We start from the raw sequence: 26,347 nt of genomic DNA on the forward strand, positions 1-26,347 counted from the left end.
AAAATTAGCTCCGAAACAATACAGCTAATTTTTTGTAAGGCAGAAGCATTAGAGAAAGGCATGATTGCTACAAAATAATGTGACTGTATTGACGTAAGCCAGCGATAAATGGACCTTGCAACTTGTCATTAAATGCTCTCTCAAAAAATAAGAAGTAAAAACCTGACCTGTAAGTTAACACTCATAGTTCTCTACATCTAACTTAAGATCTAGCCATTTTCGAGCTTTTAAAACCTCACTGTTTAATCTCTAAGCAGATATATTTTAGTGGAGGTAAAAAGATCATAAAATATGAAAAGTGACACCTACCATCTTCACAATCAATAAATGAAGGAACAATTAGCCCTACTGAAATATCAACTGCCCATCAGAAATGTACAGAAAAGTGTATTGTCATGCATAGAAGAGTTTTAGATCATTCAACATAGGTGGATCAGTGCAACTGAGCTGTAGCTATGAAGATGTTTGCAACTGCAGGTACAAATTGTTAAGGAAGATCCACTGCCAGTTCATCACATGGGAGCATGAAAAATACATTAACAAGATTTGACAAAAGACTGCCCTTAATACAACTGGCTGCACAGGAGTAATTCAACATTAATAAAAACACTTGTTTAAAGAGAAAGTGCTGACTGCATTGTTAATGATGCAATAGTTCTGGAAAGCAAGTTGAAAGCTGACAAAAAAGGCTCCCTTATAGGGACTTTCAACATTTTAAACAATGTCATCTTTCTATGATGAAAATAGTTCCAAAGTTTGTTTTTTTTTAAATGCAAGAGACACTTCTGCTGACTTACTTATGGATTAAGATGGGCTTCTCTGAAGGACTACACTTGAAAAATATTGCTGTTACAGGGAAGATGTTAGTATCAAACTTTGTATGAATCATTTAAAATGGTTCTATTTATGCCAATAACTAAAATTTCAGTTTGTGCCTGGCATTGTCAAACTCTGAGTAGATATTTCTATGTTACTGTAAGAATTTGTTTAAATACCATTGTCAAAACAGCTAGACATTTGCTTTGATATTTTCTATATTCTGAAGAAATATGAATCTAGTCTAACTCAGCTGTAGGTGTAAATAATAGTGCTGCAACAGTTGAAATTGTAGCAATGACCTGAAGATGGTTGACTATTAACTATTCTAATTCAAGCAACCAAGAAACCTACATTAAAATGTGTCAAAGAGTCTGTACATTACAAACTACTCCTACGTAGTGTACAATAAAACACGAAATAACATGCAAAAAAAATACATTGTAAAAAAAAAACTATTTTCCTAATCATTCAATAGCTTTATACTGACTTTCACAGCAAGAACAAACAATCACAGGCTAATAACATGCTTCAAGTTTAGGATACACATGAACAGCTTTGAATTCCCAGTATCAAAGATGCTCTTGATATTCATTCATTCATCCCTTATGTGGTACTAGTTGACAAATGGTTATGCTTGTCATGGTAGGAAGGGGAGGGTACAAATGGACATATGCAGCGACTGACAAGGCTTGCCACTTAAGCTTATTCTGGGCAACGGTGAGCAGGTCCTGCATGAAATGACCAGCCACTTCTTCACATTTGCAAGCTGATTCTTCCTCTGTCCACCTCAGCAACGATCCCCGAGTTCTAAGAACAGTCTTAAAGGTCACATGACCAAACCAGACCAGCTTGTACCACTTTACTTAATTGAAAAAGGGTTCCTGGTGTCTCACAAGGGTGGCTGCCATACAAAGTCAATAGCTTTGCATTCCACATATGATAATTGGAGTAGACTCATCAAGCATGTATTCTTCGATGCCTGGATTCTCCTCAAGCAGCTAGTAAGCAGAGTCCATAGCTCACATCTGTACAGTAGAAAAGAAAGTACAAAAGCATTGAGTGGTCTTGGCAGCATGCATTGCTGCGCCTGATTCTGTCCAGCCTGGCCATTACCACTGTCACGATCCTGGTACAGATGTCTGCAGTGGAACTGCTATCTTTGGAAAGGGTAGCTTTCAAGTACTCAAAGCTGTTCACCTCCTTCAGTTGTACTCCTTTCATGTAGGTATCTGCATTGTTGTTGGTGTTAACGATGACATTCCTTTTGTCAGTGTTGGTCTACATTCCATATTTGTTTGCACCGTCTTGATTTGGGGAAAAGGGGATCCCAAACCTTTTATTATCTCCAGATGAAAATGAACAGATGCCATTCTGAAGAGGCTTTACCAAATAATTCTTCAAGAATGCTTTAACAGGTAAGATAAGCACTCAGGGTCCTGGAAAATTTTTATAGGAATGTAAGCATGCTTTCATTCTAGTGATTAAAAGAAAGGGACAATAGTATTACAAGCAAGAAAAACCAAAGCTTAGCATTTATCCAGATCCAGGACTTTAGCAACATGTTGAATCTGACATAACCTGATTGCCTCAAAGAGTTTATGCACCGGAAAACATGTGAAAGCTGCAATTTGTGGCACAGCCACACTGATCAATGTTTTTAATGCAGCAGGCATAAACAGAGAAGGTACTAATTTAACAAATATTTTTATTCAAGATTCCAAAAGCATTATACTTTTTATTGCAAAACTTGCTATAGTAAAGTATTCTTTAGATGCAATCATACAAAATACTTAAATACTTCAGTCTAAGCTCATGCTGAGCTGTTTGGTGTGGACTTTTCATTAGCAATAATGAACTGTCGATGCACTGTAAAAAATATATGCTTCTGAACTCCCTTAGATGTCTATAAAGATGTTAAATGTGGATGTATATAAGCAGATCTGAAGACAAAGCCGTAGGAGCTCCAAGTCCCATCTTCTACTGTTAATTACAGTCAGACACAAATATTCACTCATCCTATTTGTCACTCTGCAATAAATCAGAAAGAAAAGTGGTTTGTAACTAATATTACAATATGCTTCAAGTTTCAAAATGCTGATAATGAGTAAATATAATCGGCATACTACAAACATACCATCAGTCGAATACATTATTAAACAACAAAAATACAAAATTATCCTATAGATGAAATGTATAGATCAATATATCTATGTCAAGTCTTTTAACAAAAAAAGTTATACAGTTTTTCATTTAAATAAAATGTTGAAATGCTCCACACATCCACACACAAAGAGAAAGAGCAAAATTTCACAAAGAAAATTTGTATAGAGGATCAGAAAATGTTAACAAATTGGGACACAGAGAGAGCAGGGAATAGTGTATCTGAAAAAATAAGAGTTTAGGTCAGTGGTCTTATCACTTAAGACACTGCACAATAAACCAAATGCTAGAAAATATTTCATCATTACTTGTTCTCAGCTGTCAGTGACACAGTGTTAAAAACATATCCCTTAGAGCAGTTTTTGACAACAGAGATCAAGATCACTATAATATTCATCTACAGTATTTAAATTAATGTTTGCATTATCCTGTGACTGTTTGATAAGACAACTTTATAAAACCAATATGTACACTGATATATTTTTGAGTGGAATAAAATTTTCATGCTCTAAAATAAAGGCTCACAAGACAAAGAAACTTAATCGTACATGCATGACAGCTCACCACTGGATTTAATCATTCACTGACAGGTTCCAAAACTAAGCAAGGAACGAGAAAATGAGCAGACATTCAATCAAGTAGCTGTGGAACAGCCTAAAAGTCTCATCCCTGATGCCAAACAAGTGCAATTTATGAAGCATATATAATCTGCTCTGGACTTTCTTGTAAAGACAGAAGGATCTGTGAAAGGCAGCCTCATGTTTAGGTGAATGATGAGGAACTTAATTACATCAACCTGCTCAGCAAGAAACTGAGGAGCAAATGGTTGTGATATATTGCTATATCTAAGTGCTAGTAATTGATTTTGCAACTCTCGTTCGGGATTGAAGACAGAGCCAGAGCAGTCAATGATACTAGATGCTCTACTGAGAATTAGTAAGAAAATTAAGGACTCAAAAAAAATGATCTCACAGCGGATCTTTAGGTCAAGTCATAATCTTCTAAGAGAAGAGGAGCTTACAAGCTAGAATGTGGGGCTTGATGGTGTTGAACGCTAAACTTAGAACACAGACAGATGACATGAATACTACAAGCCACTCAAGGATGAAACTGAGCTCAGTGATGACTGCCTCCTGTGTACTTTGCAACATATGAACTGCTGCAGGTTGTGGGAAATGTTAGTCTGTGGTAACAACTGCTAACCTTCTACCTTCTCCATACACTTTGCCACAGCAGATTTCAGGGCAATGAGTCTTAAGTCATTATTAAGAGAGGTGGCATAGGGGTTCTTGGGGTTAGGTTGAATAGCGAACTCTTTCAAGAGGTGCTGAAGACTAGGGCTACCTCATTGCATTGCATCCTTACTACGTGGGTATGCGCTTCACCTGGCCAGTAGCTTTATGTGGTAAAACCTCATCTATGATTAAAGAGGAAGGCAGAGTTGGAGGAGTGTCCTAATAAAATAAAACCTCATTGATCACAAACATTCATTTCAAAATTCTGTGCAAAACCCTCTTCAAAGCAAAATAATGATGATAACATTCTATTCCCACATCTACATTAATGGCAAACCTGTCAAGGGTTTTTCCGAGGTAATTCTACGACAGCAAGCTGCAGGTGTCCAGGTGAGAGGTGGTGTTCATAATCTCCCTTAGAGGCCATTTGGTTCTGCACGGAATGGAGCTGTGGATAAGGTGGACAACACAACATTCAAAATTTATCTTCTTTGTGTATTTTATTTGATCATTTTCTCTCTATATATATATATGATTCTTCTCTAAGTGATTTTTTCAAACTCTAGCATAAGTACTTCAGTAAAATTCATGCAACTAAAAAAAAAATATATAAAAGATGCTATAAGATTACCTAAAAATCAATCATAAGCATTAAGTAAAATATAATTTATTAAAAAATGTTTTTTATAAATGACAAATAAAATGTAAGATATCTCACATGTGAAGAATTAAAGCTATTGGGTACATCTCCAGAACCTATATGTGCTGTGTGACGGAAATTTGTTGGCAAACCAATCATGCTAGGGTCAATGCGTCGACGGCGTTTCTGAAAAAAAAAAATTTTAAATTAACTTAAACGAAACATAAGAACTGACTTGACATTTAACTGATGTCTCTTAATAAAGATAAATTTCAAAGATGCTTTACGCCTATGGCATAGATCAATGGTTCTCAAAGGGCGATTTCACACAAGTTTTAATTTTATCGATATCCAACTGCTCGTTCACATAAAACTCTCGCTCACCAACAAAAGTCTTTATATCACAGCGTGAGCTTTGTGACCTTTAGCTGGGTCATCTGTTATTCCTTTAGTAACACAGTGCACTTCCTTATTTTTAATTTTTATGTGTACTTTGCGAAGTATTTAATTTTATGTAAACTTATTACTACAATACTATCACAAAAGTACATTTAGTTTTGAATTGTAATGAAGCAAATGCGGCAGTTTAAATTTGAAATTCATAGTACAAAGTGATTTTAGGCATTGGTAGTCAGCCATATTTTTTACTTTAGCAAACTGGTCCACGATCCGAAATACTTTAAGAACCACTGATGTAGATGGCTTTCTGAACATGACCAAATCCTTCGATTTAAACGTGTATGTATATCAATCTTTCTGAATTTTTTTCAATTCAAAATAAAAATTAATAAATATACCTCAAGAATATTAAAAACTACATAAGCAGCCTACTTACAGGTTGCGGCTGTTCTGTTATGCAACAACTAAAACACAAAAGGGCGTCTCCCATCATCAGGCTGACTATCTGCCCTGCTTAGGATGCTTCTTTTACAGGTATTTAGCAGCCTGACAGCATGAACAAGCAGGAAGGGTTCAGGAACAGACCAGCTTGAAGTGAACCACCAAGTTCCCAAAGCCTTGATGAGAGATGCCAAACTGTTTCTTTGGACTGGAAATGGAGTAGTGCAGAGCTGCAAAAGGGAAAACAAAATCTGAGGAAGAGGTCATTATAGCAGTGACAAAAGGTAAACTACTCTGCAGTATGGTATTTTTTCTGAATCAGATAAACATTCTGTTAGACTAAGCACCTTTTAAATTGGTTTTGTTTTCTTTTGTAAGCTGCCTAAAGTATACTTCTTTTGTGTTTCCAAAATTATACAGGTTAAACAGATGAGAAACAATTTTGTTTCCAAAGATGAAAACCAACAATATTAAATCACTTTAACTCTTCAACCAATGGTTTCTTGAATTTCTTTTTTCAAGTCTTTGGTCTGCATTCATGCTACTGTACATGCATGAACGGCCCTCAACCTCAAAACACACTGAATATGTTGCATGTTAGTGGCAGTACTTTTTCCTCTTTACAGATAACTGAGCTGAATAAAAGGATCATTTATTGTTATTGCTGACTATTATGTACCAAAGATGAAAACAACTCTTTATTTTTTCCCCCATATGTTACTTCTTCCCATATTTTGATAGGAAGTATAAGGCAACTGTGTTAGGACCTCTTTTATCACATGCCCAGCTGTTTAGCTTGTTACACTAAATCCCAAATATAAAACAAATTATTTTGAATTTATCTCATAGGAAGTGAATGTTACACATTCATCAGGTAAAGAAAAGTCTAATCCCTAATTCCCCTTGTTCAACCGTCAATGGTTATGCCTTGTGCCTATGGTATAGATCGTTTTCTGAACATGACCAAATCCTTTAGTTTAAATATGTCTAAACAATGTTAAAGATTAAACACCTTTCTAACCTAAGCAGCTACATTCTTTTTAACCTAATCCCTTCATTATAACTGCTCATCATGCATGAATGTCTTAACCCCTACATTAATTCTATTTCCTCTCCTTACGACATGAATGCTTGCATTTGTTTTCTTGAAGTCCAAAGTTCAGATGTCACATGTTACATGAACAGGAAAAAGTCAGCATTTCCTGCTGAACCAGTTACTCTTCATGACATTCACTATTCATACTTGACACTACATATATTATTTGGGAAATCCAAAACGAATAAGCAGCCACTCCACTCTGAATATACTCTGCAAATTTTCTTTAAAAGTAATTCAAATATTCTTAATTAGCAAAACAAATTTGTCAATTATAATGCTTTGCAACTTATTCTTGAAATGATTTTATCATCTACATTACTTTAGTTGACCTCAACCTGAGATATTTTTGTGCGTCACTACAACTTGGACCACTTTGTCTGCAACACAGCTAATTAAATTCAAACGAATGACATAATACCCGAAGTGCAGCCATCACTAAACAGGCTGACAGAAGTCTGGATTACCTTCACTGTGCTGACAGTGATTACAGCACAAAGTTCACACACCTATTTGAACAAGGCAAGGAGATTGCTTCACTGCTCACCTCAAATGTACAGATGATTCTGTTCTGATAAATTTGACTCCTTACATTTCTTTACATGACCTTGCAGAAAGAAGGAATATAACAATGCTGAGCAAATGGCAAGCATGTCCGTTATGTTATTAAGAGTGTGTGCACTTCATTAAGCATATCTGAAAATATTTTGCATCTTTTCAAATTTTTGTCACTGTGCTTGTGAAATGTGAATGGCATGATTTACTTCTCCCCAGTACAGTGCTACATACCTTAAATCTCTGTAGTAGAAATTGTTTTATGGACAAGACTCTACTACCTCCAGTTATTTTCCCTCTTCTCAAACTCCTTGCTTTAGTGAAGAAGCAAATCAGCAAATGCGCTGGAAAGTGGTGCCTTTTTCTATTTCCACATTTACCCCTGCTCACACACACCCAGCAAATAACATGCCCTTTAATAGTGTAGCTGCAACTGAAGTGCAGAGCTGATAGTGTACACAGGGGTAAAAACTTAACTCTCACTGACATGAGCTAGGAATCAAAAACTTCCTTGATTTGTCATCCCTTTTTTTCTAGCACATTCTTACACAGTAGAACAGAATTTAAAAAAAGACTACTTTTTGTGCAAATGAACATGCAAGAACTCACTAGCTGATATGCCAGAAGTAAATGCATTGCAATTTTATGGCACTTGCTCATGTAGCATTATACATAATGGAACATGGAGGAAAATTCAAAGTTCAAGCATCGTCACATTTTGCAAGCTGTTACTCTCCATTGTCCATGACATTTCATCTGTTCATCACAAGCAGATGTGCATATCTAAAAACAAAATTAAGGAATCCTACTCCAACTTTCAATACATTTTGTGCCATATGGTATGTGTTAAGAAAAGATGCTGCAATCCTTCACAATAAAGTTGAAGAGGATCTTATACCCTAATGCCTTAACTAGTTATTATTTACCTGCAACAAAGGCATGCGGATTCACTGCCGCTCAAATAGTTGCTTTTAATATTCACAATATAAGTTTACAATAATTTTCTGGCATAAAAAATGTTTCAGAAATACTCCTGACCTAATCAGCTAGAGTTTGAAACCACTGCCTATGCTAGTGATGTTTTCATCAATTTTTCTTTGACACCATTAACTGCTGTGAAAAGCCGACAATCAAATGCAAGATGGGTTTAGAGAATATCTATTAATCAGAGTACGGCTGCCATAAAACCTATTCCCAATGTCAAAACACCTACAAATATTAAGTACATGCAGTGTCAAAAATGTACCACCACTTATGATGCTTGATGATTTAAACATAGGTATTATTTATACTATAGTAATTGCCCTTTTTTTAAAGTTTCAGATGTTGTATATCACAGCAGCTATTTACTCAAATCCTGGTCCCATCTTACTTTCACTTCTCTCACATTCTGCTCAGCAGCAACACTTCAAAATCTGTTTCTCAGAGTGTAATAACAGTAAAGGTTGTATATAAGAAAATTTCAATGCTTATTTCTTAAGAGTATTGGATGTCTTCATGCATACAAAGAAAGCAAATTTCAGAACCAAGGCATACAAATGAGATTATAATAATTCAAGCAAGCTGTATGTTAAGATATTCTGCCTATGCTAAAGCAATAAAAAAACTTACAGTACTGACCGCATGACTATATTCTCTGGTTTGAATTTCATTGGTACACCCAGAAACTCAAAGCACCAAGAATAAAAATTCCAAAGAAAAAAACTGGGGCCTAGCTTCATGATATGCTGCTCAATACACTTAGAAGAAATAAAGATCCTGCACACTACACGCTGAACTCAGCAGCTTCAATGTGAACACAAACAGTGGGTCAGAAAATTTTAAGATGCTACTCTGTAGGCTAGCTTTCCTGCAGCATCACTTTACTGATCTTATCAGCATCTATTCATAGCCAAACAATCAGTCTGCAACTGCCTGTGCCCCTTGTTACAACAAAGTCTGTCCAGCTGTGATGCCATAATAAAGATAGGTGTGATACATCTACACAGAGAAAACCAGCACTGAAAAAAATGTCAAGTTCCTAATAAAAGTGTGTGTGTATGTGTGTGCAGGAAGGGGGGGGGGGGAATTAAGGAGGCTAGACAAAAATCAAGAAAATAAGGATGTCATATCAAACAATATAAAAAAAATTGTTCAGGGCACAATCAAGGAAACCAGAAACATTTTTGGACTGTTTATCATTAATTTAAAAAGAAATATCAATGTAGCACCATTATTAATTAAAATATACAGCCCAAAACTTTAACCTTATAGTCAACATCATGGGCAGCAGTTGCCACCTACCATCCACACACTATAGTTTTTCTTGTTTATCTGCATATTCACGGAGGTTAACACATTTATTTTAAAGGCATACTGCAAAGTTGGTCTGACAGGAAACTGATCAGAGACGTATGGTCATGCTGATAATGGCTGATGAGAACTGCTTACTCTGGCCTATAGTGCAATGACCCCAAAATTATGAAACTGAAACTGTGAAATATATGATGAGGATAGGGCATGGGATGCCTTAATTCCAGGATTTCAACACCACCCTTGACTTCCCTATCAATTACATTTATTTAAATTGTTCCTATCAGACAACAAATGAAGGTTAAATTGAAGACAAGGTGTTAAGAATGAGCAGGAGAGAAAATAAGCAGAAAATGGCAATCATTTACTGACAAGCACAAAAAATATGGGAAACGTTATCTTTAACTACAATTTCAAATTCTTTTGCTTACTCTTTATTGTAAGATATTGCTTCAACTTATTACCACTTCTAATTCACAATCATTAATGTTCGCTATAAAAAATGTCTCACAACCCAACATAAGTTATATATCAACAGCCATGAGAAATAATTCAGCATATTTCTTTATGCCCCACATTTTCACTCAGTTCTACATCAGTAATACTGTTATAAAGGGTTGGTGGGTAAGATGTAGCAGTATAGGGGTGTAGCGTGGTGGGCAGTAGTTTTGTTAGTATTAGAGCGATAGCGTCAGGGCCGGGTAGATTTGATGCCAAGGGGTCACGTGGTCTAATAGTATGCAGTTTAAGGTGTCTTTCCCCAACACAAAAGCAGGGACTACCGTTTCTGAGCGCCTTACCAGCTGTAGGCAGAAAGTCTGAGGCAAGTCTGTTCCATGTGAACGCATAGCACTACTTGCTGGCACTTACAGTCTGGGACCATGGAGAGCGAGGAAGGGGTCTCTGTCCTCGCAGACGACAAGAAGGGGATAAACCGTCAGAACTGGCAACAGCAACTCTGCAACCGTTGCCTGGGGCAACCGCTGGGGGTAGTAACTACTGTGCCTGTGTGTCCCTAGTGTCTTGGTCGTCTGGAGCCGGTGCTGGACAACTGTCGCCTGAGATCACCACCTCATCTGTTGTCCATTGCCTGGGGCAACCAGAGGAGCAGCAGTGCTAGTGAGTTAGGGACAGTGTGTCGGAAAACTCACTTCCAACATCATTGCCTGGGGAAACGGAGTGTGACCTGAGATCTCCACCAATAGTAGCAGTAGTTTGCCAAGGCAATTCTGCAGCTGTCCACTACTGGTTGTCGAGGGGCAGCCTGTCGCGAGGGCACTTTGTTCAAAGATGTGTCCAAGACTGGTGAAGTGTACGCATCCGGGGGAGTCTTCGTCGAACGCGGACTCAGAGTGCTCGGAGCTCTTTTTACTTTGTCTAATTTTAAGTGACCTGATAACAGATTGCGTATTCAGAGATCCATATCACGTCTCATATTATTCAACCTTGCTTTTTTTATGATTATCATTTGTTTATTGTACAACTGCTTTATGGGTTGTGTTTGCGAACATGAACTCATGTGTCTACAGGGTTGTTCATCATATAAAAAATGTTTGTAAATCAAGTGAAAGATTGAGCTTTTCATCGTGATCATGTAAAGAAAATTTATCGTGGGATCTGAAATCTTATAAAGGATTTGGCATTGTCAGGTCTGAAAACTTCATAGAGTTTATGTTAGAGACATTCTGTAATAAACTGGACCTGAAAGGTGATGATGTTTCCTTATCAATATTTCTTGCTATAAAACATCAGCAACAAACTTTTATATGTATAAAAACAGGATATCAGGGATGATGGTAATAATAATATTAACAGCTGGACATTGATGTGTACTTTTGTTGCTGATAAAGTCTATACTATTTTTATCAGGGAATGGAGCTAAAACACCGATTTTCACTGAGGTTCTGAAATCACTAAACAATTTTTTACTGGGTGGGGGGGGGGGAGAGAATCTAAAAATCCCTAGTATTTTGTGGATGGAAAACTCAAATATCATTAGACCCTGCCTTTCTGGTCATTCATTAACAGGACCTGCAACTGTTGTGATGCAAATCCACACAAAATATCATGTATTAAGAAATAATCCCACCACGCTTTTTCTGTACCTTCCTTCGGTTTAGTTCACATTTTAACAATTGAATGATTAAATTATAGCATACTTTTAGAGCAGCTCCATCACAATTGCGGGGAGGTCACAAACTTCTATTGGTGGAACCCAAACCGTGGCATACAGAATTAAATTGGAAGAGTGGAAGTGCCAAGTGGAAAGTAGAAAAATAACAAAAAATGCAAAATAACATTTAGTTTCTCTGTCTTCCTTAACGTATATCTCTTACACATTCCCCCTAACCGGTTCATATCCTTGATATGTAATACCCGTCCTCACTAGGAACTATCAAAATATCAATCTCACCGCAGCCTCACTAACACGCTCGGCTGAACTTGATCAATTATACATACCACTTCCAAAAATGGCGTCAACTCGCCGACTGGAAGTAAAGTGCTCGAATATTTTCAGGATCGAAGATTTAACATTTTATACAAAAGCTAGAAAAGTTTGAATCACTTACCTTTTTGTTTTGTGTCGTTATGTAGGCATTGCGAACTGTTACTGGTCCTAGTCAGATGAAACCCTGAGTTAAAAAAAAAGTTTCTCACGAGCTACGATAACCGATGTAGTTAGCTTTGACCTTTCCCGAACCCGGAAATAGGTTTTTGTAACAGTAAAATATCTCGCGAGAGTTCGGTGCAACTCAGCGAGATCTAACCACGTTGCATTGACTCGCAAGAAAAATCGTCTGCTCACACCGCGTTTCGTTGTTGACGGTAATCTGTTCTGTTAGCTAGGTTTGACCTCATTTTCTCAGCAGTGCTGTTGACGTCGGGTGTTACAACTCTTTCAATACTCACACGAATTGATCTATTCATGGCAGCATCTTGTGTGCATTGATTGTAGGACGTATTTACATGTCCAGTTGTGGATATGATCACGATAGCAGCCTGCTGCAAACAGTGCGCTGTTACTTTCGTGCTCAACTCAGCTCAGGTTAGACTGCGAACTTACGATTTGGATGTTTTTACATCAAGTACAGTTTGAAAGACAGGATTAAACCGTAAAAGGTGTTTTTTACTATATGTGGAAGACAATTATTATATCAACTAAGGAGTGTAAATTTTGTCTAAAGTATCAGATGCAATTGTAAGTATATACGTACGCAATTAGCTTTAAATTTTTATTTTTGTGTTTGTACTAGCATGCTTTCCTTTCATCAGAATTGCTCATAACTTTCAAGGCATAGATATAGGCCACTGAAGCCCCAGAATAACAGCGAGATTGAATGCAATTAATTTGTGCATGGATCCCAGGTGAAGTATGACGTACAATTACGCATCTACACTCATTTAATGCGCATTGTTATGCATGAATGGTATTTCATGCAATGTGCGTGAGTCATTAGTCAATCATGGCAACCTGCTAGTAGCTATCCATGCAGAGTAAAAGAACTAGAATGAAGCTTCAACATTTATGCCCTGATCAGGAGGGGAGAGTATTGAGAGGTATATATATATAATGTTCAAACAATCAATTAATTAATGTTTGAACACATATATAGATACCTCTCTATTCTCTCTTCTTTCCCAAACAAACAAAATTGTCAACTTATTGAAGACTTTTGATTATTTTCAGGTTGAAGTCCCAAGCCTGCAGCTGTACACAGAACTGTGCTGATGAATTAATATAAATCTTTTCTGGATCACCAATATGGCTTTCATGTGGTTTTTCCCTAGTTTTTGTATATTGAGTGTGATTTTCTCAGGGCTTTTCAACTGTCCAAGAGCAATGGAAGAATTGGATATGCATAAATTACAGGATGCATTAAACATCAGGGCACCATTATTGGTGTTGCTTTGTGAGTATTTTTTTTTTTTAATATGAACATTACTATCATTTGAACATTCATTAATACAACTTTTATGAGGATCGCAGTGTAGCCTTGACATTGTATGAGCATAACTTTTGGCAAGGTGCAAAACTAAGGTGCTAAATTATACATAGATGTGATCCTGTATTCTGTATTGTAAATAGATGCACGAGTCCACATCCAGGTGGTACACACTTATGTGAATGCTAAGCACCATATATTAATTGACAACTATAAATGAGGGTGAGCATAAAGGTGCAAAATTGTAAACCAGTTTTATGTTATTCCCTGTATGTTTGTGTGTATAGATTCTGATAGCTGTCAAGCATGTCAAGAAGCTGAAGACCTCTTGAATACAATGACAAGCCAAGGGGAGATCAGTCAATGTAAGTAACACACCCTACAGCTGTAATTACAGACCCACGATCAAGGTCCATGACTGTAGTAAGCTGCTTTATTAGACATATTTTCATATGACTTTGAGGTGTGCATTTGACGTGAGACAGCAAGCATTCAAATACTTCTCAATGGGTATACAGACATAAATAGTTCCTAATGTGGTAAGGAATTTGCTGTTATGGATAAAGTTAAAATAAAAACCAAAAGTAGTTCTTTAACCTTGCAGTCATTAGGAATAACATTTAAAAGATTACACTTTTCTCAGGGCCAGCTGCTTTGCTTTTTAAACAACATAGCTATAGATCTGAAAGCTGATGGAAAACAAAAAGACTTATGTCAACTTGCCCAATCAATATGTCATCAGATTTTCAGCATAAAGTTTATTTTCATTGATATATAATAACATAGAATCTGTTTGTAACATGTTGGTCTGCTGTGGGCTTATGCAATTTCTATAATACAGTCAGGCATAATTTTTTTTCTTGATAAAAAAGTTAAAAAGGATTTACACTGAATAAGAATAAAAAACAAAATATATATTTATGAAATTATCTTTTGCTTACTTCTCTATTGCTTGTAATCATTTAAAGATCCTTCAAAAGCATTTTATAACTTCTTTAAGGAATTTTTCCGGTATGAGCAGCTTTAAGAGATGGTACCTTTTATGACTCTTCTTACGTGACTAATACTACATTTTATTACACTATCTACATCTTATTATAGCTTTGCTACTTTTTGTTATGCTGACTGCACTTATTCTCAATGAATACATTTTTTTCCAGTAATACCAGACATTCAAGTTATGAAAGAAAAGACTAATGGGGCTGTTGCTTCTTTACTGAAATCTCAAGTTTCACCCACTTTCGTACTTATAAGAGATGGAGAAATTGCAGTATATACAGGTAATCAGTTTTATTTGGTCGGAATTATTTCTGCCATGCTAGATTTACTATAACTATTTTCTCTGCTATCACTACTCTTCATTGCAGTCTTGAACTTTTTTTAATTTTTTGTTACACTCAATGTCTCCAAACTGGTTTTTTTTTATGAAAATATTGCAGAATTTAGAATTTCACTGAAGCCTCTGTTTCTTTATGCCATACACAGCCTTATTTAATTTTGAATCAGGTTTTCGGGGAAACAAGTAGTCACCATAGTGCAGAATTGTCTACAAAAATTGTTCCCTTGTCATTTTTCTAGTATCACCATTATCTCAAAATATATTTTTTTGTAGATTATTTGCAGACTATTTTCAGCCTGTACAGGTTTCATTCGTGGATTTTTATCTTGGTTCTAAGTTAATACTGATTTATTTGATGCATCATCCTCAGATAAATTGGATGATTCTGAGCAAATCTTCTCATGGTTGGGAAAGGCAGGTTCCACATCACTGACTCGATTTTTGACTGATGATACTTTTGAACATCTGACACAGGCATCAACAGGTTCAACTACTGGTCACTGGCTTGTTTTATTGTGAGTTTTAATTAGTGCAAAAGAGAGAGACACACACACATACATAGAGGAAGACATAAGAGAAAAGAAAGAAAGAAATTTTAATCAATTTCATTTTATAAATGAGAGGTTGCTTTATTGGAAACACAACAGAATAACAATGTCTTATGATTGCTATTAAAAAAAAATACATGGAAATTTTACGTCAGTGAAAATGTGATACAAATCTTAAGTAGCTGAATCTTTTTTTACAGTTATCGGCAGTCATGTCCAGACTATTTCCATATCCTTGAAAGCATAGGTGTCAAGTAAGTCTTTTGTATCTTTGTATTCTTCATTTGAGGGGAATAATTTGTGTATGAGAGATAAAGAGAGGAAGTGAGTGCAATTGTGTTAGTCCAGTTTTTTTAAGATTTGCTTATGTTTTTGTCTTCCTGAACACTGACTTCTTGATTTTTTGTTTTTGGCTTTAGTGAAAAGTCATGGATAAATGTTGCCAAGGTTGATGTGGATGCAAACCCCAAGCTGGCTTTGCGTTTCAAGATCACCACATGTCCAGAACTCATATAGTATGACCTTTTGCATTTCTCATTTAGTGAAGTAGTGTGCATAAACCGTCTTTCTCCTACTTATGTCGCTGAATTGTTTGTTTGGACGTATGATGCTATCTGTACGTATGTCATTGTAAAATGAGGTTTGTATAGATGTTTTTTAATGTTTGAGTTTGAATGTATCTATCAAGGGGAAGCTAGGCTTTTCGTCTTATGAGTTTTGCTGAAAGCTTGCCAAGTCAAATAAAAGTTTTAAAATGTATATAAGTCTTGGAAACATTTATGATGTAAAGCTTTGTCTTCTTAGCCAGACTGAATTAAGTTGAACATGTGATTGGAAAATATTTTATGAATGTTATGTAAAATTTGGCCAATGATACATATTTGATACCTCTCTGGCTAAGAAGGCCCTCTCCTCAGGGAGAAAAAGGGAGTGGCGCAAGAAAAAAACTTTGTATAAAGATGCCCAAGAAAGCTATAGGTGGTCCAAGCACCAGATGATTAAAGAGCATTTTTAAAAACTTGGTTTCAATGGTTTTCAGACCATAAAATTATGAAAACCTCATCTTATTGGGATGCTTGTGAGAATTAGTCTTAGTATACTCAATTTCAGTTCTTTGTTGACAGTTTCAGGGATGGAAAGATGTATCGCTATGAGACACAAAAGTATGATTTACCATCTGTGACTTCTTTTGTCAAGTCATGGTATAGAAATGTTAAAGCCTCACCTGTTCCTGTGGAGAGCACAGCTTTGTGAGTACACTATTTTTCACAGTAGGTCAATATTCTGTACTTTTCTTATGTCTCCTGTAACTTGCAGAAGTTCCAAGTATTTTTATATTTCTTTCACTATATATTTTAGCATTCAATACATGCAAAGTAAATAAATCAGATGTGTAACTGTAAACGTTCACATATAAGCAGCCACAAGCATAATATTTAACAGATTGCTCCCATGCATTTACATAGTAGTGGCTAACATAGTGGCATCGTGTCAGCCATAGTGGATATCCTGGGTTAGAATATTGTAAGTTTCTATTGTTAAAAAAAAAAATCTTCATAAGTTTCGTAATGTTAATTCCAATTTCAAATAAGAGCAGAGTTTTCACATATGTTCATAGAATGCATTATGAAATGATATAACATGCTTTTTTTCAGTGATGCTTTAACGGAGAATATTGCATTGTATATCAAGGTAAGTTTTACGTAGTTTGACGTTTTAATTTTAAGTATGCTTTAAAACACTCATGCATGAAACATGCATAAAATTTGAGTCCAAGATGATATTTAAAAAACTCAGGTTTTTGTTCTGTCTCAGAATCTGACCATACATCTTTTTCAGTCTTTGTTAGAAATTGCATCAAGCCTTATATTCATGCCTCTGTGACATCATATTATTATTTCAGAGAGGGCTTCTCTTCTTAATGAGACAAGTTACTAATATATTTAGTAGTTTATCACTAACAACAGTGATAATATCAAACTACGAAGTACACGAGACTGCCTTCTTTATTCCAGTCTCAGCTGCAGGGAGAAAACCGCACTCTGATCCTGGCTGTTGCTGGAGGGCTGACATTTACATTTGTCATAGTCATCATCTTCTGTTGCATCACAGGTGGAAGTGACTCCAAGATGAAAAAAGACTAAAAACAAATTCATTGCTACATTTCTGTTTTATCCATATTGAAACAGTTCCAGTGTGTTAATTTTAATCTATGATGTTAAGTAACTGCTTTCTCCAATTTATGGCTTGAGAAATACTGAAAAAATGTAGCCTTTTTCATTCATTAATTTTTTCTTCTGTTGCTGTTGTTTTTAGCACAAACCTTTTGCCAGGTTTGAACATTTAGTCAAAAGTTTGATGTCCTGTTTACATGCTTCAAGAACTGTTGATGATTATTGAAGTGACTATGGTAAATAGTATAAATTGTTGCAGCAGCTTTTAGTTGAAGGTCATCCAGCACGGTTTCAAAGGCAGTTTTATTTGGGGGTTTAAGTTAAAGATTGTCTGCTGTTGACATGGATGTTCATGGGAGAATGGCTGTCCTTACCTTTGCTCTAAAATTGTCTGCCTCAGTTTTAAATATTAAGAAATTTCTCAGCTTCTGTGGGCTTTTGGTAAACTTGCTGATAAGCTCATCAAGCGTGGTTGTAAAAAGGATTAACTCTATCCATGTTTGGCTGAGCTATAAAAGGTTATAATAAAATGTCATCTGATTGGTAAACATTTTTTTCCATTTTAATTTAAAGGAATGAAGGTGGCCTTATAAATGTGTAGTGATGGGAGGAGGGCACATTGATGGAGGCAAACGTTCTTAGATTTGGTAATGGCTCTTTGTATTTACATTCCGCTGTGCATTTTCTTTTTCAGGAGTTATGGTGTGTTAATAACTGTTGTATGTATTTGAATTGCTTGTTATGGTTGTGTTTTAGGATATTTGGTTTTATTTTTTCTGCTGGTTTTCCTTCTTTATGCAATGGAAGTAGCATAACTTCATCAGAATATCTGTGCTACTTTTATGCCTAGTGTACTGAATGTTGCCAAAAACACAATTGCAATGATGTTCGTATCTCTGGAGAATGGGACTTGGAATTAAATTTTCATAACTTCAGGTATCAATATATTGATGTTAAAATGTTTGGAGATGTATTCACTTATCTTTGACAGATATATGTATTATCACTTTCTATATGAGGAAATGTTGAGCCCAATACAAGCAAAGATTGACTACGCGCAAGCATAGTATTCATGAAGTGCTCCATAAGCACCCATCATTATATGATATAAAATTAATTGTTAGAGTGGATTGTGAATTTTGTTAACAGGCACAGAAAGTATTCATGCGTACCCAGAAGAAATAACACAAACACATGCATATTACAGGCAAGTACATATGATTATCTTTTTTCTAAATCATGTAATAAGGGATCATTGTTAATATTGATGAATATTCACAATCCTTCTCTTCACTGAAAAAGATTTTCAGTCCACATATGATGCACATTTGTTTGCTGTTCATATATTTAAAAACATTCACATGCTAGCATAAAACAGGGAAAATAAAATGATAAATGTAAGATAAGTTGTAAAATCTGTTAATACCTCATTTCATTTAGTTTTCTGAAAAGCACCCTCCTACATTTTCAAAAAGAAAAAGCACTGTCTATACTATCATAGCTACGAGTATTGATATAAATTTAGTCCAGTGGTAAATTTTAACATCAGTGACTCAAAAGGAAGAATTTATAAAGCAGCATATTACACATCAGCAATGCAGACTACTAATTTTCACCTAGCTGTGCCAATGTGTGCTATTTGCCTTTATAAAGACTTCAGCAAAGTTAAAATAAGAAATGGCATTTGTTAAGCAAATCAAAAAACACCTATTTGCAGTTAAATGCTGCAATTCAACTTCTTGTCCATCATAGGATACGCATTTACCATATGTACATTTCAAAATAAACATGAAGTAGTTTAAAATAATACTTTTGATATCCTTTCATAAATTGTATAAAATAACACAAAAAGTGACATGAAAACATCAGTTGTGGGCCCAGCAAGATACCACAACCTTGCCTCTCATCCTTCCCAACACCAGATAAGTAAAATTGAATAAAACATCAAACCAAAAACTTTCCTTTTAATATCAATCAATTAAACTGTGGACGACTGCAGCATGATCATCAAATACCACTGGGCATCATCACCACTGCACACACTGTACAAATCACATGATGGCAATATGGCAACCCCCACCCCAAAAAAAAAAACTTCCTCATATTCCATTCATAGAAGAAGTGATTCACAAATGATGCTGATACAATAAGCAGCAAAATTTAAATGCTCAATTTCTGAATTTCTGTTGTATTACATTTTTCTATGGTAAAGAAAATATCCTGATAACAATGTAATTGATACAAACAATTTCACCTGACAGCTACTATGTATTAACTCGATGGCCAATTACGATGAAGCATGATTAATGTGGCTAGCATACCAAACAATCCATTTGCTGAAGGGTGAAGTTTCTGGGACCAAAGGAATCCTTTAGGAAGCCAGCTAATGGCATTTGTCAGATCTGCTGCTGATTGTATGACATTGAGGATTAAATCACGTCGCTGCAGCCTAAGTTTTTCCAGATTTTCTTCAATCAGCTTTTCTTGCTGGGAATTATTTTCCCTGCACACAGTAAATCAAAATCAAAAGCATGAACATGCACCTGTGGGTGCACACACACACTCTGCCACCATCACTTTATTATCAATTAATATTGCCTTTCACTCTTTTAGTTTCCCAAAGCCTTCACAAGCCTGCAATGGTAAGAGAAATCCCCACAACAGTTCCCATTCCCTGCAAAGACTTGTTAAGTCCATTAACATCCCCTTTGCCTTTACTACAGGGCCGGCTGCTTTGCCATTATATCTGAGGAAGAGAAACATGAGATAATCGCTTACCAAGCTCAAAGTGCCAAAATACCAGAATATAAAATACTACAAGAAAAAAAAAATTTTACAAACTATCTTACATAATGAATGAATTTTATCAGGAGGGTCGATGGTGCCAGACTTGAAGTAGTTAAATGTCAAGTAAATAGCTAATCCTGTTACAAACTCAGCTGCAAAATGTTTAATACATTATTTATTTATTCTGCTGACTGCTGGACTGTCTCGCTCTTTTTCCTCTAGCTCAGCTCACAAGAATTATTTTCATCAAAATACTTTGCAGCAATAAAACTCACCAATACTTTATCAGACGTTTTTTAACAGGCCATAATTGTCTGTATAAGGTGCAAGTTCCCAACAGAAATTTGTCGTTTGCACACACATGAATCTCACAACCTACTCTCATTATAGCAGCATCTGCTAGGCAATATAATTAAAGCTTCAGTGGGTTAATGTCATAAAGATGATGAAGATAAGAGAGGAAACTAAAGTGAGTACCTGTCTTCTGTCTTCTCCAGGTATCTTTGTTTCTTCAGTTTCTGTGTCTTGAGACTGTTAATGTGCAGATTAATCAGACACCTGAAAAAATAAGGCACAATGCAGTTTCATGTACTGCTGATGGAGCTTTGATAGTGATATGATAGTATCACTGGCATTGATAATAACAAATCTTTCCCCAGATAAGTCCACATTCATTATTCAAACTTTATTGTTAATATTGACAAAAAAATTTATCTAATTTAATGTGGTTTGTGAAGGCTCATAAATGTTGATGCAAAAATGTTCATGCATACAGTACAAAAATTTATATGCATATTTCTCTTCTTCAAACTTATAATAATAATTATAGTAAATCAATGCTCGGTCAAACAACACTCAGTATCTCTACCTCCACAACTCTTACCAAAGTAAATCTCACTTAAAATAATATATGAGTTTACCACCCCTGTCCTGACTATTTTTTCCATAAAATTTCTAACGGCGTCCACATCCCATGATATTTTGCAGAACATATCAAGGCAACTCCTTCGAAAGCACTCTTACTTGATAATTTCTGCAGTAAGAGACCCTGCCCAGATGATTGTCCCAAGCAACCAGAAGACCCCGGAGTTGCCTGGCAACACACCCTTGTCCCTCAGCCAGGCAATATGCTCAACTGGGTAGTACAGCTGGTATAAAATGTTGGCAACAACCTCAAATGGTCGCAGCAGCCAATTTGGCTCCTATTAATGAAATATTAATATCTTAATTAATAAGCAATAAATTGACCCATGAAGTCATGGCATTACCAATACATTTCCTATTATAGATTACAATGATTAAAGGCACTTTCTCTGGCTTTTCAGCACCTTTTTAATGTGCTTATTGTTATTATTAATCATCAATCTAATATGACATCATTTAGCATGAAATCTCCTACGACTCCAAAGAGTGTGCTGACTTGCTGTTGTAACAGGTCTTGGCAATGTTTTTGTTTTTCAATTTCAGTTCTGTAGATCTGTTTGCTACAAGGTTGTTTTGTTTTGTTTGGTGTTTTTACTTAACTGTTTCTGTACAATTTATTATGTGCATCTTGTATATAATTAAATCATGAAATATGTTACTTGCACTCAAAAATGTTTAAAGTGTACAAACCTAATAAAAACATCAATCAACTGACAGTTACAGTATGTTAATAAATTTTATTAAATTCTATCAGCTGGTCTGGAAAAGCCACATAGATGCTAGGAAGAATGATGGAAGCACAAGGGCTATAGTACATTTTATCTTACAAACATATGAGCTTTTGTTTTGATTTATTTATTTAGAAAATTAATTCTTTAAAGAATTATCTTGTTTCAAAATTTCGATGTGTGTACGCGGCGTTTGCTGTTTGTATGCGAAAACATGACGAGAGGCAGAAAAAAACTTAAATTGTTTTCATATAAAATAACTGAGCAATAATACCTTTAGCCCAAAAGAGTTGGCCAAATTAAGCGCAAGCATCGAGTAATCATCAAACAACCGCAGCACAACACGACATGCTCCAAGCTCGGCAGAAAGCTTTCTAAATTTTGCTTGCAGCGGTGTATTTCCTTTTCCCCCAAGGTACATAAATGCATATGTAAACAGTCGTATTGTTCGATCTTTCCCTCGATAACTCTCCAACACTTTTACGAGACTGGACATTGTGTATTCTCAGTTTAGCAGCTGCTCTATAAGCTCAAAGGTCGCTTAACAGCTTTCGTTATTGAGGGCAGTCATGTTTGCCGGATGTCATATTGTCGGTATTTGCGACTTAAGAATAAATAAACAAACAAGCAAAAAATAGCTCATAAATTGTTGACAAGACACGAAAACAAGATCGTTCCCATTTCACTATTCCAGCACATGACTGTGTTCTTGTAAGGGCAGAAAATCATCACTGCGTTGAGATCCGCGATGGTGTCGTCTGCTACTGTCGTCTGTGATGTCGGACTGTAGGACCAGCTGGGTGCGTGAGCTTCGACGTCTGCGTTGCTGACGACCACGGCAGTTTTGGCCGTTCGCCGTCTGACTTACTCAGCGAGTATATCGTTAACCCCTTTGTCAGACTTGTTTCTTCCGTAGTGCATCGAGCTTTACAACATGCTTCGTTCTCGAGAACGGTACGTGTTGTCCTCGGAATAAAATGGCCTCAAAGCCGCGGGCTGGTTAAGAAACTTATGTGAAGATTTTAACCCATTAATAGCAATAATATGTTGATTTGTATTTCCACAGGTAGGCCTAAAGAGCTTTATTGAAAAGACACAAACATAATAATAATGGATGTCGAAAATATCATGGAAGTGAAAGTATTTAGAGCCACTATAGTACAGAAGCTGATGTTTTCACAACGCATTCACGAGATGGACTGTATGTCAGTGTGCGTAGACGAGAGCAACAAGAATAAAAACACAGGTACTTCTTCAATTCCCCTATAGTCTTCTGTGAACAGCTGTTTCCGAAACAGTTTATTTCTGATTCTTTTTGTTTGTGAGATATACGTTTGGGGCGGTGAGAGCGAGGTCAAAGAAAACTGATCCAAGGTCTTTCCACCCCTTTGGCGCAGGCGCTGGGAGTCAGTATAGTTGCTGCTGATAACTGAGCTCGGCCTGAACATGCCTGCAAGCAAAAGAATTCTACGACTTGATGATGGGTATCTTGGTCAATCCGCCACCCATCATCCTCCGCCTTCAGCACTGAGAGCCTCGATCCCATCACTCATGAGAGGCGAGGCGTGAAGCGAGAAACGGTTCAAGAGTAACGGTGTCCCTTGACAATAAATAAGCCGACATTCTGTGGGTACTTTGTTTTCTTTTACTGCTAGAGGCCACCCGAGGCATGAAGCGTGTTCATATTCATGCTTATAGTAATTGTTATTTTAGTTTCTTTAGCCTGTGTTCTTGTGTCGTCCCTGGGCTGCATGTTACTCTGCAGGTGTTGTCGAAATTCCCTGTTTGGCAACAAGAACTTATTGCATTAAACCTGGTTTGTTCTCTCAGTCTTGGTTTGCTTTAAACAGCACAATTCCCCGATTAAAACTATAATTATGCAAAGATATGAACAGTAGTCTTTTTCTCGTCTCATCATAACTACAGTTATTAAAAACAGCTGTTGCCATCAAATATGAGAACTCCAGTCTTCTCTCCATTTGCTTCTCTCTCGTTTTTTACAGAGATTTCTTTCCATTCCTCTTTCCTTGTGTCTCCCATGTGTTCAGAATGAGTGTCAAGAGAGAAATGTACATTGAATGGTATAGACCAGTGATGCCCAACCTTTTTCGGCCTGCGGGCCATATCCATTTCGGACAGCCGTGTGGCGGGCCACCACCGCAAAAATACAAAAAAAAAATAGAGCAGATACCATTTTTTTATTAGAAACAAGTTTTACTTACCATTAATTATGTAGTAAATAGTGGGATATTTGAAGTTGTTTTCCCGAAACCAACTTCTGAATGTCCGGCTGCATCGTAGAGACACCAAGTCGGAGCACTGAATCGAAATGTTCGTCCATCGAACAAAAGATTGAGAGACGCCCCTACGTGGGGATAAATACTTCTTCTTCCTTTTTTTCCGTTTTTTTAGGTCTTTTATTACTAACATGCCGATTTCCTGCACTGTGGGCAGAAGTTTCGCGGGCCGGATGGCACCGCGTCGCGGGCCGGATATGGCCCGCGGGCCGTAGGTTGTGCATCCCTGGTATAGACGATAAGGAAATTTGTGTACAAGTGGTGATCTCGAAACAATCTCTGAAAACAATTATGAGTAAATACAAAAACTCACTATTCATGTAAATACAGAAACGCTATTGACATAAATACAGGAACTTACTATTCAGATACAAAAAAGCTTTATTCTTCATGACCCATTTCTTCTTGTTTATTATATCATTTTGAAGGAGGTGTATGAAAAACAACGATTTTTGTGTGCATTGTATAGGCCCAGTTCTACCATTAGACCATCTATACAGGCACTTGCCGAGGGCGCAATGAGGGGGACGCAGAGAAGGGGGCTGCTTCACCACCACAAAGCACCTGCTCACAACGCCCTGAGCATCATGCAGTTTCAGGCCGAGAAGAATATCGCTGGACTGGAACAACCTCCATATCAACCTGTTTTAACTTCATGTGAATTTTATCTTTTCCCCAAGTTCAAGGGGATCTTCAAGGGAACCTGTTTTGAAGGCGCAGAGGCCATCAAGAAGGCCGCAAGGGAGCTGAGGGGCATCCCAGAAGAACCTTTCCAGCAGTGCATAGAAGCATGGCAGAGGAGGATGGAAAAGGGCATTCGACTCAAAGGAAGTTATTTTGAAGGGAAAACCATGTAGTTTGTTGTTTGAAGTTGAAATAAATTGTTTCTTACCTTTCAGACAAAGCTCGTATGTGCTACCCGTTTATCTCAAAATGAACATCAATTAAACATTATCTAAGGTCAACATTAGTGCAAAAATGGTTGGGTTGGCAGCATGGCTGCTTCACTAGATCGGAAAGAGTAACTTTCTTTGTACAACAAAAAGCAAAAAAAAAAAAAAAGAGATTTAAAGCTTCAGTTTGAGGACTAAAACCTACCAATTAATTGCTGACTATGTTATAATTACTTGACAGTTGGCGGACTGGAAGGGTAGTGAGGGGTTTAGCTCCGGTCCTGTTTAGAGATAGTTTGAATCAACATTCAATTAAATGGGTATTTCCTTTGCTTATAATTATTATTTTGAATCCCATTGTAAGATCAGGTGTTTTTTTTTTAATTTCAATGATTGCAGGTGACGGAGTTCATTTTATCAGCATTGCCATCATCATCATCAGCAGCAGCAGCAGCAGCAGTAGCAGCATCGCCGTCGTCGTAGTAGTAGTAGTAGTCATGATGATGATGATATGAATGAACCTTAATGTGCATGATTAAAACAGTCGTTTTTCTTCTCTCTGTCTGGTTGAAAAATAAAAGACATTGATCAGAACAAGAGTAGTGTCTGTATGTTAAAAATAAATACAACTATAACTATGTGACAGGACTTTCTACCTACTGATCTGTCAAGAGATCCCGCAGGACGAGTGGAAGAAATGGTCACCGTCAGCATGATAGGGATCTCATCGCAGGGACAAAGGAAACAAGACAAAGCAAGAAATAATAATCTTGGCGGCATCTAGTTTTCTGTTTTTCTGATACAGTCGACATCGATTTGAACGCGTTGTTTTGAAATAAACACCTCAGTAATCCTTTACAAGATACGACACACCTCTGGTCCTTCGGAAATATTGTTTATCCTCCCATCTCTCTTTCAAACATAAACGTTTGGACAAACAATACCTAAGGTCACCAACGTAAATATGATCACATTGATAACATCATGTAGAAGGAAGAAAGCGGGTACATGATTCTATTGTATCTGATGAAGCAAGTTTACTGTCGATGGTTATGTGATACGATTGGTCAGCCAAG

General features: G+C 36.5%; 4 protein-coding genes across 7 annotated transcripts; 2 read left to right on the forward strand and 2 right to left on the reverse strand.

Annotated features, from left to right (window-relative positions):
* Positions 1 to 2,713: 2,713 nt before the first annotated feature.
* On the reverse strand, positions 2,714 to 12,356 carry LOC112556802 (CDC42 small effector protein 2-A-like). The gene is made up of 5 exons (XM_025226176.1): positions 12,208 to 12,356; positions 5,690 to 5,924; positions 4,933 to 5,040; positions 4,552 to 4,662; positions 2,714 to 2,847 (listed from the first exon to the last, which is right to left on the reverse strand). The coding sequence occupies exons 2-4, from the start codon at positions 5,744 to 5,746 to the stop codon at positions 4,555 to 4,557; spliced, it is 273 nt and encodes a 90-aa protein (XP_025081961.1). The 5' UTR covers positions 5,747 to 5,924; positions 12,208 to 12,356; the 3' UTR covers positions 2,714 to 2,847; positions 4,552 to 4,554.
* Positions 12,357 to 12,360: 4 nt separating this feature from the next.
* LOC112556769 lies at positions 12,361 to 18,605 on the forward strand. 4 transcript variants are annotated; one of them, XM_025226122.1, is made up of 10 exons: positions 12,361 to 12,463; positions 13,326 to 13,548; positions 13,869 to 13,946; positions 14,742 to 14,861; positions 15,291 to 15,435; positions 15,669 to 15,722; positions 15,888 to 15,983; positions 16,593 to 16,718; positions 17,124 to 17,160; positions 17,484 to 18,605. In XM_025226122.1, the coding sequence occupies exons 2-10, from the start codon at positions 13,401 to 13,403 to the stop codon at positions 17,610 to 17,612; spliced, it is 933 nt and encodes a 310-aa protein (XP_025081907.1). In that variant the 5' UTR covers positions 12,361 to 12,463; positions 13,326 to 13,400; the 3' UTR covers positions 17,613 to 18,605. The 4 variants fall into 4 exon arrangements, with proteins under 4 accessions (XP_025081907.1, XP_025081903.1, XP_025081905.1 ...); XM_025226118.1 differs by having other exon boundaries at positions 12,445 to 12,836; XM_025226120.1 differs by having other exon boundaries at positions 12,445 to 12,757.
* Positions 18,606 to 18,841: 236 nt separating this feature from the next.
* Positions 18,842 to 22,849, reverse strand: LOC112556782 (peroxisomal membrane protein 11C-like). Its single transcript, XM_025226150.1, has 4 exons — positions 22,356 to 22,849; positions 21,453 to 21,631; positions 20,907 to 20,987; positions 18,842 to 20,145 (listed from the first exon to the last, which is right to left on the reverse strand). Exons 1-4 carry the CDS (start codon positions 22,575 to 22,577, stop codon positions 19,914 to 19,916), a joined length of 714 nt encoding a protein of 237 aa, XP_025081935.1. The 5' UTR covers positions 22,578 to 22,849; the 3' UTR covers positions 18,842 to 19,913.
* Positions 22,850 to 22,967: 118 nt separating this feature from the next.
* On the forward strand, positions 22,968 to 25,531 carry LOC112556793. The gene is made up of 2 exons (XM_025226166.1): positions 22,968 to 23,035; positions 24,848 to 25,531. Exons 1-2 carry the CDS (start codon positions 23,016 to 23,018, stop codon positions 25,233 to 25,235), a joined length of 408 nt encoding a protein of 135 aa, XP_025081951.1. The 5' UTR covers positions 22,968 to 23,015; the 3' UTR covers positions 25,236 to 25,531.
* Positions 25,532 to 26,347: the final 816 nt, after the last annotated feature.

The sequence above is a fragment of the Pomacea canaliculata genome, linkage group LG2 (genome assembly GCF_003073045.1).
Source record: "Pomacea canaliculata isolate SZHN2017 linkage group LG2, ASM307304v1, whole genome shotgun sequence".
Lineage (NCBI taxonomy): Eukaryota > Metazoa > Mollusca > Gastropoda > Architaenioglossa > Ampullariidae > Pomacea > Pomacea canaliculata.